The sequence below is a fragment of the Cydia fagiglandana genome, chromosome 2 (genome assembly GCF_963556715.1).
Source record: "Cydia fagiglandana chromosome 2, ilCydFagi1.1, whole genome shotgun sequence".
NCBI lineage: Eukaryota > Metazoa > Arthropoda > Insecta > Lepidoptera > Tortricidae > Cydia > Cydia fagiglandana.
The window spans coordinates 22,881,018-22,898,320 of record NC_085933.1 but is presented as its reverse complement, the minus strand read 5'-3'; the positions used below and the strand labels follow the sequence as shown (position 1 = coordinate 22,898,320).

The following is a 17,303-nucleotide window of genomic DNA, read 5'->3' as shown; positions in this document are numbered from 1 at the left end:
TTATTTAACGAGCTTAGTCTAAAAGACGATGCCGCTCAATAAGGTAGCCATATTGATAGGAACAAGAGGTCCAAAGTACCTACGAAATTTCTCATGTTAAGCGTCCTTTCTTTACACCATAATAAATTTTCTTTTTGCACATTAACAACGTCCTTGCTTCTGCCAAAGTCGAGACCTATTTCGGTGTATTTAGGACGACATAAATATAGCCTCCAAAGCCAAAAGATCGTATGTAATAACAGTTGTAAAGTACAATGGCCGTTTTAGTGTTGAGTAAGGGCGGCGCCTGGCTGTCTGTTGGCATTTGTGGCTAGACAGACCTAATGCCGTATTCGAACTTCAAGATATTCACAAGAGACGACACGTACTAGATCCATTCTAGATACGTAATAGTTTAGATATCAACTAGTTCTCTTTTGCAGCGCAATTCGGGCAACCAATGTCACTTTTACGTTAGATAGAGTAAGATATTTATTAGATGTGAATTGGATCTCTAAGTTATATCCTGTGGAAATCGTTCAAGAGTATCTCCAGAATTGCGCAGATGTCAAATTTGATTTGTAGATCTTAAACAATTATCGTTATCGTATCTTGGTGATGTCTAAAAGATATCTAATAGATGTCTATTACAAAATCCGAATCGGGCCCCTAGGCTAGACATGTATGAGATGGATGGGTCTAATTTTTTGCGCTCATGCCTATAGTCTGTATCTTTAGGTACCTATTTGAATAAAAGTAAACAATTTGTTCATTTTCGGACAGTTAAACATTTATTGGTTAACAAACCAAATACAAAACCGCCTCGATCTGTCACTGAACGACCTGAGTTTAACCCTTTACCAGGCCCCGAAGAACCAGCGTGTCTTAATACGTACTTTATATGCTGTTGCAACCGTATTGAACGCCTTGTAAAAAATGTATTTATGAAAGTCGGAGATCTTCCTCTAAACCAGAAATAAAAATGTGGGTTACGGTTATCCCATCGCCTGTCTAAGTAATGAACTGTCATACTAGATTTTGTCTTATTAAGTATATTCTTGATCAGGCCAAGGGATATATTCCACCCACATCTTATATCGGTTATAATAGTCAAGGTTTAACTCCAAATCTCCTACGAACCATTATATCAATCACTGAAAACATTATTTTATGATCTTCATTCATGGCACGCTTCAAAATCCAATAATATATCTTTAGCAGCCATTTAAATCCACTTGACCAGTGATGTTAGTGGTTTGTTTACAAATTCGAACACTTTACTGAATTTAAGAAAAACACAAGCAGATATATAGAACCATTTTTTGTTATTTTCATGATTTTAATGATTGTAAGGTAATATAATCATATATTTTGCTAAATACTCCTGCGTCCTTGTGATATGACCAGAATTAGGATGTGGGATGACTCTATCCCATTGCCTGGCTAGAATTTGCCTGTGTGGGAACTATTCTTCCCATGACCCGATTAGATTTTGGGGCTCTTTGGTTTTTGTTATTTATTTTTAAGTATACAGGCTGTATCAAAAATACGAGTAGGTACCTAATTCGTTTAAGGGCATTCTCGGTACGTATTTATTTTTTGTAAGTATAATAAAATAACTACCGATAATATATCCTGAGGGATATATCTGTTCTTAGGAACCATAGCTTCGATTTAATAATAAGGGCATTCAAACGTTTTTTCAATCTTGACCCATTTGGATTGATCAGCCTGTATATATGTAACACAGTCTCACACCTAGACAGGCAATGGGATAAATACTTACCTCATTACTTTTTGGTTAAAAGCAACACAATTATTCAATTTTATGATACTATCTACAAGAAGGAATTCTTCAGGGAAAGCCTTTAAAAGGAGATTTTATAGCTAGGTACATGAATTCGCTCTAGGTTGAACACAAAAACTGTTTTATTACTTACGTGAGTTTTTATGACATGACAAGACAATTTACCGGGCCATGGGAAAAATAGCTCCCACACAGTTAAACTCTAATAAGGCCATGGGATAATGTCAACCCACATCCTAATTCTGGTCATACACAATAATGCATGAATATTTAGCAATGTTTACGATTACATTTGCTTTCAACACTCAAAATCTACAAAATATCAAAAAATTGTTCGATCTATGTACTTCTGTTTCATAGAAATTATGGAAAGTGTTCGAATTTCTCCGTAGTTTGCTGAAATTAGCGTTCAAGTGAATTGAAATGGCTGCCAAAGATATATTACGCAATTTAGAAGCGTGTTGTGAATGAAGATCATAAAATAATATTTTCAGGGATTGACAAAATATTTTGTAGGTGGTTTGGAGTTAAAACCTGACTACGGTAACCGATATAAGATGTGGGTGGAATATTTCCCTTGGCCAGGTAAAGGGTTAACCTACATTATTTGATCGTGTAATGTTTTCATCTACCCTCAACTGTGATAAGGAGTCATTTGAGGGTAGATTTTGTTTAATATTATTTAAATACCTAAAGATACAGAGTATAAGTAGTTATTAATTACCTATTAGAAAAACGTTTAATTTTGTATGACGTGAAAGACAATTTTATGGAAATTAAGTAAGTCGATACACTCACTTACTGTAAAATTTTTGCTTTTGACCGTTGAGTAGGAACTCATTTTTTTTACAAAAAAGTCTTGAATATTTCTAAGACAGTTTATCTTCAGGTAGGCTTGGCAAAGAAACTCTTCGTTTATTATGACCAGTCATGATTAAACTTTCAGCAAATCTGCCAAGAATTTCGTATTACTAAAGATAAAAGAATAATTTGGTAACTACAAATACGATGATGTAAAATTCAGCAGCGCGGTCTAGACTGAAGTTAGACCGATCTAGGTCATTGATCTACGTAAATGTTGAACGAGCCCGAATAGCTCCGGCTATTTTTGATTTTGTAGCCAGATACAGATATAGAGTCTGTGCGGAAAGAGAAGAGTTGTGGAATGTATCGAGCCCCATACATTCCACGACTCTTCTCTTTCCGCACAGACTCTAGTACATAATTATTTTCCATCGCATTTTCACGGAAACGAACGAACGTGTCTTAATTGCTATTTCAGTCAGCCTCCGTACAAAAAGTACTAACGTTGACTGAAGTAGCATGACAAATACGAACGTCTCCGAGAAAATACGATGGAATAGTTATTTGTACAACAAGAGATCAAAGTTTGATATTTCTTCGAGTGCTTATTTTGAGTCCGTGCAAGCGAAAGATTCTATAATTTAGAATCTTGAGCGTAGTAAGAGATTCAAAAGCGCACGAGATGTAAATAACTTTGATCTCGTGTAGTACACAAAATTTTTCAGCCTAAGCAGTGAGAACATACCTAGAGGGACAGAGATAATAGAACCCAAGTACCACTTGTATTACACCCCGCACTTGTATTAGACCCCGCATGTTGAAATGACATTTGACTATAAAAGTCACTTAAATGACATTTTGTCTCACTCAGTGAGCAACTCATACTGTCTCACTAAGTGAGCATAATACGATTTTGCTCACTGAGTGAGACAAAATGACTCAGTGAGCAAAATCGCATTTTGCTCACTGTTTTTAAGAAGCAAAGTACTCTTGTTCGAGCTGCTGAGGTGAAAAACAATTACCTATACACTACATAGATCTGAACTGAATCAGAGGGGCTACCGCGAAAACCGAAATTCTCAAATTGCGGGGATCTTTCTCTTTTACTCCAATGAAGGCGTAATTAGAGTGACAGAAAAATTCCCGCAATTTGCGAACTTCGATTTTCGCGGTTATAGCCCAGACACGTGGTTCAGAAACCTTCGTTCTGCTAGAATAATGCTAGATTATCGATGCGAATGAGATTCGTTTTAGCTTTTACGTCTACCAGGCCAATAGTAGTAAGACTGATGAAAAAAATTAGAAATAAGTATACTTAAAAAATATAAATGAATAAATTAAAATAAATAAATAAACATTTTCGCTGAGGGACCTAAAATATCTCTCTTATCATTCTCATATCCTTTCTATAGGTAAGTTAACCTATTATTCATTATGCCGACAACATCTAAGATATCCCGTAGTTCCCTTACTTGCCAAACAATTAAAACACGAACTCAAAAAAAAATCTAATTATATTTTAAAAATAACTATTAAATAAACAGAATATTACGGACGGAAAATTTCGCGACTAACGTATAAAACTCCTTAGGGCCACTTACACCATTCCATTAACCCATAGTTAACCGGTTAAACCTGGGGTTCCCATGGTTATCAGTCCAATTTGACATTGGGTTAGCGGTTTAACCGGTTAACCCCGGGTTAGTGAATGGTGTAAGTGGCCCATACTTGTTCAATCGGTGTCGGTGGCGTCAGAGGAAGAAAATGAACGGCATCGCGAACGTTTCACCCGACGTCGGCCCTCGCCACTGCCGCACTTGGCGTTGTATTCCTCTAAATCTCTCAAGTATTTCTCCTTCAACTAAAAAGGAAACATCGTAAAATGAGGTAGGTAACTACTTTTACTAACTATAGTCCGTTTTTAAGACGAAACAGGAGCTGAGTTTTAAATATTTTAGGTAAATTTCCCGTCTCGCTAACGGAAGCGGCTCCTAAAACTAGTGCGATAAGGACAAGGCGAAAAATCCTGCGTATAAATCTCAATAATCGAGGTTTCGTACTCGACTGTTTCTTCCTCCAAAACTTAACCAATCGTAATCAAATTTGGAAATCTAAATGATTATGAAATTATCTGTGTCGGACCGTTTTGCTTTTTTGGCTAATTGATATCAGTTTTGAATACTACGCCTCTCATTGCGGCATAGTCAATGAGGCCATTTTGGCCATTTTTGAAGGGCTGTAGCGCCTTGAAAAACAAAAATATCAAAAAGAAAAACGGTCCGACACAGATATTGACAATATTAATCTGTATTGAAAAAATCATTGCTCTAGCATCCAAGCACAAACTGTTGTCTAATTTCCCCATCACCCTGTGTCCCAACCGGAGAGTATACGCTACAGTGATTAAAAGCTTAATACAAATGCTAAACTGCAGAAGATTAGGACAATTATATACAGGAAATACCAACTTTAGCAGCACGCTCATGCCATACTGTCTTATCTTCCAATTTTCGCCACATTTGCCCCGCCAACTTGGCGATCTCTGTGACTCTGATGCCAGGGTTGTCGGCTTTTATCTGTGGCCTGACATAGTTCAGCCAAAGCATATACGCTGACAGAGGCCGTTTCGGTCTTTGTGACATTTTTCACACTTTAATTTGCTGAGAAGAATAAAATTCAGTTGTATAGCAATTAGTAGAGAAAAACATATGGATACAATTAAGCGTTGAGAATACAATTTATCTAATTTATATACAATTATATTATACAAACCTATTTGTAGAACTATAAATATACAAGTGACATATTACTTTTGAATGTAAGTTTTTTATATTTTACGTAAACTTCTAGTATGTGACCAGTCACTATAAAAAGTTTGTATGTTTTAGTATGGCATAGCCATGGACAATTTGCCATGTAAAATGTATACACGAACGGTATTCTAGTAACATAGAGAATATATTCACCAAGTACTAATCTTTATTAAGAACGAAACGACAAAGTCAACTGACATATCTCAAAATTGACTTTTAATCGGGGCGGCGGGGAAATGATGCTCTACTATTTATTTTACTTCGTATTTAAAACTAGATTTGTAGCTAGTAGCTACTCACGCGACTTATTTCGGAGAGTGACACAGTGACAGCGAGTGACTAAAAATCAACTAAAAATGCGCGAGTTCAGTAATAAGTACAATTCCAAAAGAGTATAGTAAGCGAACGGACGGAATCGGCGCACATTTCGCATTTGTACTTATGGCCGCAAGCCTGACGGCTCCTCGCGGATGCGGACGGCTCCGGTCGGATTCAAAAATGCGCCCCGGCGCGACGCGGTTCCAGCCGGTCATTTGGAATCGTACATTAAACCGTAAAATTAGTTAGATACTTAATTAAAACAGCAAAGGACAGGTGAACCACGAATAAAGGTACTTCTCGTTTTTACGTTTGCCCAGCACCATGCAGTGATTGTAAATGTAAACCAAGTTCTCTGCCAAGTAAAGGGGTAGGAGGAGCTTGTGCCCTACTTTTGAAGTTGTAGCTAAAGTTCTAGGTCCCCAGTAAAGTTGTAGCTACAAGTTCTAGAGCCAACAGGAGTGGTCATTTCTCCATACAAACGTACTCTTCGTTTTCCTCCGTGGTTTTTGAAGCTAGAGCAATGATTTTTTCAACACAGATTAATATTGTCAATATCTGTGTCGGACCGTTTTGCTTTTTTTGATATTTTTGTTTTTTAAGGCGCTAGAGCCCTTCAAAAATGCCCAAAATGGCCTAATTGACTATGCCGCAATGAGAGGCGTGGCATTCAAAACTGATATCAATTAGCCAAAAAAGCAAAACGGTCCGACACAGATAATTTCATAATCATTTAGATTTCCAAATTTGGTTACGATTGGTTAAGTTTTGGAGGAGGAAACAGAGGAGTACGAAACCTCGATTTTTGAGATTTTTACGCAGGATTTTTCGCCTTGTCCTTATCGCACTACTTTTAGGTGCCGCTTCCGTTAGCGAGACGGGTATATATTTACCTAAAATATTTAAAACTCAGCTCCTGTTTCATCTTAAGTCAATAGCTGGGTCCACATAGAGCGAAACATACGCGCGAGCATGGAATAATAATATACTCCGCCTGGTACTCTCTTCCCGTCTTTTCGTGGTCACGTGACTGACACAAGCCTACGTCATCATGCGACAGCACTATTATATATGGTAATATGCGATAGCGCTATATAAAGTGGCAATGTTATTGTGACGTAGACTTGTGTCACTCTGGGAAGAGAAGACCATGTTTTATTCGGTTATTCGCGCGAGGCAACCTCGGGTAAAGGGCCAGAATACACGCACTTACCGCACTTACGTAAGAATTTACAAGTGTGACAGAGAGGCAACACGTAGAACGTGGTTCGCGGTTGGCCCTCAGTGTAGACGTATCTCGGCCGAGGCGGCGCGCGCGAGGCACGTCTGGCCGTTAGGAAATTGCCTCGCGCGTATGCTCGCTCTGTGTGGACCCGGCTAGTGCAATATGCCCCGACAACAACTTGGACATTGGACAGTAAATACGACTATTTCATTGATTTTGCCCAAATACCGTGGCCGGCTGCCAAGCGCCGTGCTGTGGCTTTAATTTTCCTTGATTAAATTTCCTACGACCTTTTTATTTTAAATTTTTCGGTCGCCACGAAAGGCTAGCCTTCGTATTCGTACATATTGTAAGCTTTAATTTAATGTACCACAGGCTGTAAAACAATGCAGTCATTCGACGAAGCCGTCTAGACATCGCCATTCGGTACGGTACTAAGTACTAACAGGACTAGCGTGTCTTATAGAGTTAGGGGGGAGTGTGGGGGGGCCCACATCTAGCGTCTTTCGAGCGTCGGCGTCGAGTGAGACAGACATCGTTGTTGTGACCCGTTTCTCACGCTGCAGCCTCATTAACGAAATATATGTAGGTACTACCCCGGTAGGTATATATGTAGGTGGACCCGGGTATGTCCTTAAACTACGTCCAAGACCACCGGTGGACGGGCAGCAGCGTCCCTCAAATTCGGTGTACTCGACTGCGATCGCCAACCCGCCTGCCAAGCGTGGCGGTTATGGCATACACCCCCCAAAAGGGGGAGGCCTATGTTCAGCAGTGGACGTCTTATGGCTGAGATGATGATGATGATGATGTAGGTACTATGAATTTCAACTATGTATAAATATAAAGAAAACAAAGAGACAAATGTAGGTACTCTTAGAATAAGGGTACCCTTCACAATAAAACGTATATCTATCATAAATTTATCATACTTATATGTACTAAGGTTCGATAATATGTACTAAGGTTCGATAATTTAGGGTATATAGACTTTATAAATACTACATGTTTTTTCCGCATAACATTCAATATACCTTCATCTCTTTCAGGCCCTAGTAGCCCGCATCCAGAAAGAGCGAGACGCCGCGCTAGCGGAAGCGGCGAGCTGCCGAGAGCGCGCCGAGGCCGCCGCGGCCGCAGCCAATCGCGCCGCGCGAGACAGAGACAGCGCGGCCACCGAGCTGGACGTGCTTAGAGAGAGATGGGAGAAGGCGCATCAGCAGCACCAAAAACTTACGGTAAGGAATGGTTCTTGACCTTGACCACAGAGTAAATAATAGTACTAGGTACAGAAGACTCACTCTCTAACAAAACGCGTCTGTTACGATCAGCACAGATACGGCCGCTAGGTGGCAACAGCGCCACGCGCGGCTTATGGCTTTCCCCAAAATTGGGGTGGAACGGATGCACTTTTAGCTACCTGTAGCAAAGCGACGAAATCGCGGAGTGAGCCACGCCTGACACAGGAGAATATTAAGCCCCCTCCAGACTATGCGCGTGAATCGCGGCTTCGCGCCGCGATTCGCGCACGAGTGTGGAAGAGGCTTTATAGATAGGGTGCTAAGAGAAGACATAGTTAACATAGTGCAAAAGTATAGGTAGGACATAGGGTCATTGCGCTAGTTTTCTTCCAGCTACACAAATTTGGATTTATTGCAATAAGTACTTAATATCTAAACAATTTATCCATCTATAAAAATTATATTTCGCAAGTTGCAAATTAAAAATGAAATGTATTGCTAATCCGTTAAGTGGACAGAAACTGGCACTGGAAGGTAAACTGACGCAATCACCCTAATAAAGAGGTAGAAGAAAATATGGGGTCTATCTATACGTCGCAAAACAGAGAAGTACTTACTGACTAAGTGCACATCGTGTTTATAGTTGGAAGTTGGAAAAAAATGCTACAGCAATCCTAAAACTTATGTTATAACTATCCTAACATTACCAGATAAAGTATCTGATAGAAAATAATCTAACATACATACCTACATACGGGTCAAACTGAGAACCTCCTTTGTTTTGAAGGCGGTTAAAAATGGATTTCACGCCATATTTAGGTAGCTATTTTATTTGGATATACACCTACGAGTATATAAAATTACACAATGATTTAAGGCCTGTGGACCCCGCCACCGGGTGCGTGTGTACATCACGTGCACGTGCGTGTTGTAATATACAGTTCCATATCAGAGACGACACACTTCTTACGTGACGTGTGCGTGCGCGGCCATAACATTTTAGCACACGCGCATGTGCACGTCTATGCACACGCAACCGATGTGGCCTAGCCTTTAGCTGTAACATGTGCACGCATTTGTGTTATAATTGGCTCACAATATTGACTTGGTCGGTTCCAGATGGAGCGTGACGATGCCCTCACAGAGACCGAGATCCTCAAGGAGAAGCTCGACAAGGCGCTCTACTCCACGCAGAAGACCATCGAGGAGAAGGAGACCGCCCACAAGGAGTACGAGAAAATGCTAGAAAAGTATGATAGGTACCATCTGTTCAATGTCGTCTTGTGTTGGTGGCGATGTCTGTCATGTGACCGTGCTAACAAAACACACACTAACTACCAGGTTATAATCTCATCCATTCTATTTCAGATCACAGAATGAAATCTACAGACTCCAGAATAAGATAGACATTCTCGAAGCGGACAAAGACCGATTGGAACTCGAACTGGAGAAACACTTACACATGTCCACCAAATCGAGGGACGATCAGAGAAAGCTGCAAGACGAACTGTCGAGATTGCAAGAAATGTACGATCGAGCGTCTTTACAACTGGGCAGGACCAAAGAACAGGAAGAAAAGGCGAAGGAGGACATGGACAGGCTAAGTGTCGATATAGAAATGGTACGGGACCGGTACGAGAAATCGCAGATAGAACTCCGAAGGCTCCAAGCGGAAAAGGAGAAGCTTGTCGGTGATAGTGAACGTTTGCAATTCGAATACGACCGCGCGATGACTCAGTGCGGCAAGGCGCAGGCTTCCAACGAGAAAACGCAGGAAGAAATGGCAAGAGTGCAAATAGAGCTCGAAAAGATGTACGACAAGCACGACAAAGTGTCCGCGGAACTTAGAAGAGTACAGGCTGAACTAGACAAAGTCAAACAGGACGCGTCGGGCGCGAAAGAAGAGGCCGAGCGGTACGCGGCACGATACGGGAAATACCATGACACGAAGGAAGAACATGAGAGAACTAAGATGGAGCTGGAGCGGCTTCGCGTGCGGTTAGAGAAGACCACGCTAGACTTGGAGCGCGCCCGCAAGGCCGAGGAGGAAGTCACCCGGCTGCGTTCGGAGCTCGAACGCACCGAAGGCATGCGAGGTAAATACCAATTCGAACAGGACAAGTGGACCAACGAGTTAACGCGAGTGCAAGCTGAGTTGGACAAGCAACGCGAACGCTTCGACGCGGCGCAAGTTGAAATCCAGCGTCTACAAGCCGAAAAGGAGCAAGCGGAGACTAAGTTGCACGAGTCGAATATACAACTAGAGCTATCCAAGACTGAAGTAACGAAGCTAAGTGCGGCGTTAGAGAAGCAAAGGGCAGAACTTGAACGCGCTCATATTGAGTGCGAAAAGTTCCGGGATAGATGTGAGAAGCTTAAGCTACGATCGGATCAGCTCGACAAAGACAACGAGCGACTCAAAGGTGAACTGCAGCAGATTGAAAGGATGAAGCTCCAGGCCGTAGCTGGAGACAAGGCTAGGACTGAGGACCGATTGGAGATCGAACGTCTTCGAGACAAACTTGAAAAAGCCATCCAGGCAAGAGATTCCACAGAAATGGAAGCCGGTCGTCTAGCGAAGGAACTAGAAAAGTCGCAGATACATCTCGCGAAATATCAGGAAACGAATGAGTCTACACGAGTTGAATACGAGAGGATGACAAATGAGTTAGGCCGCATGCATGAACGCCTCGAACGCACGATCTTGGAGATGAGACAGATTGAACAAGAGAGGGATGCGCTGCGAGCCGAGATCCAGAACACGAGGCGCAACATTGAACAGCAACAGCGAACCCTGGATCACCGAACGCAAGAAACCCTAGTTAAACTCCAGCAAGAATTGGCGCAGTCTGTCCGGGACAGAGAAAAGATGGCCTCTATATTAGAGCAGAGAGATAAACAGGCAGATGCTATCGAAAAGCAAATAGTCAAGTTAGAAGCGGACACGAAGCAGTTGACCATCGAGCGCGACCAACTTGTAGCCCAATTAGAAAAGTCCCAAGACATGCTCGTGAACTTCCAACGCGAGCTGAACGCTTCGGAAGCGGAGCTACAAAAGCAGCGCGAAGAAGTCCGCAGACTGAAGGAGGAGCAGAGAAAGATGGCGCAGGACCAAGAGCGCGGTACCAAATCCGTCCTAGAGGGCAGAGAGCGTGAGATCGCTAAACTACAGCAGCAGGTCCAAACTGTCAGTAAAGAGAGAGATACGATCAGACAGCGAGCCGAAGCGGCCGAAAAGCAAGCTCAGAAGGCCGGAGAAGTCGATAAATGGAGAGCTGCCGTTGAACAGGAGAAGACCAAGGCCATCGCGGCGGAAAAGGCTTTAGCGGAATGTCAACAGCGTTTACAGTCGCTAGAGAAACAGTTCCAGGCGCAGCAGCAGCAACTCGCGCAGCTGCAGCGCGCCGGCGGCGGCGACGTGCGCGCGCAGCTGGAGGCGTCGCAGGCGGAAGCGCGCGCCGTGGCCGTGGAGCGCGAGCGCTGTCAGGCGCAGCTTGAAATGCTGGTCCAAGAGCTCGAGAAGACACAGGTCAGTTGGAGGATCGCCTGGCGACGAGCGGCTGTTACGGCATCTGGTTGAATCGAGTTTCGAATGCGTCAGAAGAATTTTGTTTCATTTTGAAAAAGTAGAGTTATGTTATGACGGTATATGTAGTCCGTGAACTGTTTAAATTCGAGTAATCGTCAGATTTTAGAAACATACACATATCGGATCAAGTTATCCACTTGGTAAAACCATTGATCGCTACAAAATCAGTATTTCGCTGATGTACCACTACCATCGAATTAATGAGATTTATGAAATGGAAATTAATTTTTGTTTTTCTAATTTGAGTATTTTCTCATGTAAGTTTTGCTAGTTTCCACTCTCTCTCGAAATATATCTTCTTAAAGGTTTGGCAAAGATAACGATTTACAAACAAAGACACTTTATGCGACATCAACAGCTAAGCCTTAAAAAGTCAATTCTGTCCTGTATTCAATTATTTATTAAATGCCTTTTTTAAAGAAGAAAAAAATATTGCAAATATTTGGACGTTTAATCGAAGTATAATTGAAGGATCTGTTAGCATTTCATGGACTGTGTATTTACTGTACTTTAGATGAGTAGAAACTCGATTGAACCCTTTCGCGTCGCGTTGTCGCTTCATTGCACCGGAGTTCGAGTAGATTTCATATTTTTATTTTAAAAATCATCATCGCCGGTTATGTGTATGTATAGTAGCATGCCCCAGCCCGCTGGGATCCTCCAACATTCCTCATTATATGTTCCTCATACTTATGTTTTATTAGATATATCATGCAGTGTTGATGATACATCGTGAATGTTTGGCAAATTGTTGCACCTTACATTTTGTCTTGTATTTTTGCACAAACCTTTGCAATGAAATAGTATATTCATTCAACACTACTCTCATGGTTCAAAACACTCATTAAATCTATTTGAGCGTTTTAGGATCATCATTACAATTAGAAATTTAGAATGATAGATCATAACAAACTTGTGTAAATATTCTGTCAACTCAACAATTATGTTCAACATTAAGTTTGAGTTCCATGGTTCATACTTCAATATCATGTTATGTTGGGTGCAAACAATTTGCAAAAGCTTTGTGTACAACTAAATTGTTATCTCTCTCTTTTTCAGCATTCGCTACTGTCTTGTGTAAATGCGATCATTGTTCATCATTGCAAATTAAAGATATTTTTATAAATTAATTTCTATCATTGACTTTGTTGCTGCGAACAATTTATATTTTGCAATTATTTGTAAAAAGTTCTGCTTGTAGGTCTGGCTTAAAATTTACAAAATTGTATTTTTAAACATTTCTTACAGCTTTTTGTAAGTGACGAAATTGCTACGCAGTATCAAATGTGTTGTATCAGTGGTAAAAGCAATTCGTGTTGTAATGTTGATTCTTTTATTAGACAAACTAAATGAGTAATCTTTTACATAAACAATTTCCTACGCATCTGTTAATGTAATTATTATGCAATCAAAGCTGTTAACGGTCAAACACTCATTTAGTTTGCGCTTAATGTTAATCATAAAATCACCACAAATTCCGATTTCCAGCTCGATCTCCACGAAGCCAACAAGAAGCTACAGGCGGCTGGCGCACAGAACGCCAAAGCTGGGGAAGATACAGCCCAAGCTAAGAGGCAGCTCCAAGACGAATTCAAGAAGCTGGAAGACGCGAGAAGACAGTTTGAAGAACACAGGAAAGCGGTCGAAGCGAAGAGGAAAGACGTGGAAGAGAAAGAAAAGTCGCTAGCGGAACTGGATCGGCAGTTGAAAAAGAGGAAAGAGCAAATGGACCAAATGGAAGCATCTTTGAGGAAGGTAAGCTATATTGCTATAAATAATTACACAAACATTTACTAACATTTTTACATATCTATTTACTTCGCGTACTTGCGCACGTCACTTGGAAAGGCTGTGCAAAATTGGTAATCTAGTAACTGCGCCAATTTTTCGACCTTCCCGCACTTGATACTGTTTTATCAGTAAAATATATTATAGATTTTAAATGTAAAATAACAACACACTATTTCAGGCTGGCGGAAGCACGGCAGCGGTGACAGACTTGAATCGTAAGCTGACAGACACGCAGAAGGAAGCGGAGACGATGAAACAGCAGCTTGAACAGAGCAAGGAGGAGGCGGCCCGTCTCTCCGCCGAGACGGAGCGCCTGCTGCAGCTCGTGCAGATGTCGCAGGAGGAGCAGGCGCAGAAGGAGAAGCAGATGATGGAAATGCAACAGTAAGTCTTGTAGATGCAGAAATATACTAAAAGTGTAAAATGCGAAGCAGATAACAGAAATGCAATGACAAAAGTATCAAGACAAAATAAAGCTTGGTTTGTCTGAAAAACTATTCAAAATATAGTGGAATGAAAGGCCTTCCACTACAAGGAGGAGTTTTGGCCCAAGGGCGTCAGGTTCCGGCGGTTCCGCAGCCGGCTCCCTGACACTGCGTTATGCATCGCAATCATAATGTGTATTGTAGTTTGTAGTTTTAAAATATACCTATTATAAATGCTAGTTTTAAGGTATTTATCTATGGGCCACTAGTTGCCTGAAATAGATATATTCATTTCATTTGTAGGTGTAATAGGATAGGTATTATATTAGTAGATGACGAAAATGTAATAATAAATCATGTCGATGTAGAACTAGAGTATATAATTTGTGAAACAGAAGAAGCAAATTATGGACATTCAAAAGGACATATTGTATAAAATACAGTTATTGAACGACGACAGAATAAAACGACTAGGACGATAAAATAAAACAGGACTTACACAAGTCTTGTAATGTTCGACATTTATTTTACATTCGTCGCTCAATACCTAATACAATATCTATGCCTATTACCGATAATTTTGATATCGCTGAAAATATTCCGATCAAATAATTAGTAAATTTACTGACGGGAATTGAAATCAAATTTCAGGTCTATAAGGAACCTCCAAGCCAAACTGAAAAGTCAGCAGCAAGCGCAAGCACAAAGAGAAGAGGTAGGTTTTGTTTTAATTTTTACTTTCAATTGTTACGAGTACAATTTCTCAATACAATCTTGACTAATAATTTTCAAATCAACAGATTAGCTTTTTATACCTTTTACTTTTTATAAATCTAATTTTATAAAAAGAAGAGTTCAACGAAGTACCTAACTTTTTTGCAAATAAAATGTCCTCATGTTGATTAGTTGATTACAAACACTTACTAATTTTTTTATAAATCATAACATAACATCAGTGCTAACTTTACACAAATTATTTATTTCATATTTTCCAACGTTAAACTTTATAAACTCTTGTAAAGAGAGCGCTTTCACATTATTCTACCTGATACCACAAAGTATGGCATCGTTCGATAGTTTCGATACCACCTGAAAAATTCTGCCGATATTGCAAATAATTATCATGGTATCAATGTGAAACTGCTCTATGCAAGGAGCGGAATTCGAACTCATAATATGTTGGTGCTAATAGCCAGAGTTATTACTCGCAGTGCATCATATTAAGATCAAGTTCGAATACCGCCTCATCCTCATCCTCAATGTGCTAACCAATGTAACCACTAACCCGACTAACTTTGTTTCATGCAGGCTGGACCCGCTGGCTTCCTCAAAAGCTTTTTCTAAGTTAGTCCTTCGCACCAAGACTGTCATTCATTTATTTGCTCTTTCGTTTACATTTGTTTGACGCCGACGGTTCCGTTAGCGACCCACGTCTTTCGGTAACGAGTAACACAAGTAAGCTTTACACTCGCAATTTCGTGTTAAGTAATGTTATCGATATCGGTATTGAGTATATAATGAAGTGTTCAGATAATAATATTCCTCTCTCGTGGTCGACGTCGAGTCCGTACCCTCGACGCGGCTTGTAACAGCACACAAATAATAAGATAATTATTAGTTTAGCGATAATTTTTAAGTGATGTTTAAAGAAAATCTAATAATCGTGTTCAGCGGGAATTATTTTTTAAGTATTGATAAAAAAAAACAATTGTAAAACTGTTAAGTAATCATGTATTTAGATAGATCGAGTAAGTTGTCCACTAGTCGATGTTACCCAGCTTTCAATCTTGTTATGCGGAATATCAATAACTTTAAATAAAAAAAATCTATGTTGACTTTTCTCGAGTTATTTTTGAGTTTATATTGTTGAATTTTGTTGTTGAAGTAAAAACGGACTGTTTATTGATTTCTTTTTGTTTTTTTCATCTGTCGTTTCCCCAAACACGGTAGGAACTGAGCCGGTCGAAGCAGAGCGAGTTGGCGGCCATGAGCGAGCTGGCGCACGCGCTCGCTCGCACCGACGAGCTGCGCTCTAAGCTAGAAGAGGGCAAAATGAAAATAATCGACCTAGAGATCGAGCTTAACGAATCGTCGCTTATTCTGTCCGAGGTACTCAAAATATCAGATAGCCAGGAGCTAACACAAATAAAAAAGAGCAAAAGCTTTTTCGAGCTCCAGAAAAGTGGTAAGGTAGTGGATAGGCTAGACAAGGGCAGATTTAGTAGGAGTTTTAATGATTTGAACATACTTCACGATGAGAAGAGTGAGAAGCCGAGCATGCCTAAGCTAGCCAGGAAGATCAGCAGCCTGTCGAAAGAGATCGCTATAAAGAATTCGAAGATTATTGAACAGCAACGTTGCATATCTATACTAGAAGAAGCACTCCGTGAAAACAATAATATAGCTGAATTTGAACAGCTACTTGCCGTAGTGAGAAGCAAAGATGAAAGGATAACTGAGCTAGAACAGATTATAAATAAGAAGTCGGGCACAATGACAGCTGATTACAAAGATAAGAGAATATTGGAGCTAGAAGACGCTTTGAAGGAATCTTTTACAATAGCAGCGGAAAGAGAAAAGGTTTTCTACGAGGAAGAACAAAGGAGAATAGCAACTTTACACAAGGTAATTATAGAATTATTTAGTATTATAATTTTTGTTTTTATTTTTTTTTTTTTATAACCCATAATGATGAGAAAAAGTTTTCTGTTCACGATTTAGTATTTTATCATTGTGATTGTTGTAATATTATGATTCTCTATACGGAGGTTCAAACATATGTGTGCTAGAGAATCATTCGTTTGAGTTTTTTTTTTACTCAGATGTTTATTGGCACGGGAGTCGTGCCGTGAAGCCTAGCACACATTACACTTGAATTACTCGTACTGAAGAGATAGACGAATTTCGAAAAATGAATTTTGCTAGGTACTCCGTAACTCTAGGAAGTTTTACGGAAACTTCCATTCCTTAACTGACCCAAAATTTCGATCATTCCAGATGAGAAAGATGGAACAGCGTATCCGATCTCTCCAGAACGCGTCAGTCATGAACTGTGGCACGTGCTCCTCTGTGCTGAGGAGGTTGAAACAGTTGGAGGAGACCCTGGGACACTGTGAGAGGAGGCGGGACGCGGCGGTCGGCGAATTAGCGCATATCATGTAAGTGAACTATTTGTTAACTTAAATCTAATTGGGTATGAAACTCCTGAGGCCCCGTGTCATATATATATTACATAGAGTTTGGACTCTATACATAGAATGCTAAAGTTAAAATTTATCTCAATTAGATGAGGTCACCAAGCCTCTGAAGGC

General features: G+C 40.3%; 1 protein-coding gene across 1 annotated transcript in view; it reads left to right on the top strand.

Annotated features, from left to right (window-relative positions):
- The window catches only part of LOC134678866 (myosin-1B), an 82,410-nt gene extending 66,512 nt beyond the window's left edge, over positions 1-15,898 (top strand). The window contains exons 10-16 of the mRNA XM_063537590.1: positions 7,996-8,184; positions 9,307-9,446; positions 9,556-11,716; positions 13,265-13,531; positions 13,746-13,951; positions 14,644-14,707; positions 15,301-15,898. Coding sequence (XP_063393660.1) covers positions 7,996-8,184; positions 9,307-9,446; positions 9,556-11,716; positions 13,265-13,531; positions 13,746-13,951; positions 14,644-14,707; positions 15,301-15,336 — 3,063 coding nt within the window. The 3' untranslated portion in view covers positions 15,337-15,898. The remainder of the gene's footprint in view (positions 1-7,995; positions 8,185-9,306; positions 9,447-9,555; positions 11,717-13,264; positions 13,532-13,745; positions 13,952-14,643; positions 14,708-15,300) is intronic.
- Positions 15,899-17,303: the final 1,405 nt, after the last annotated feature.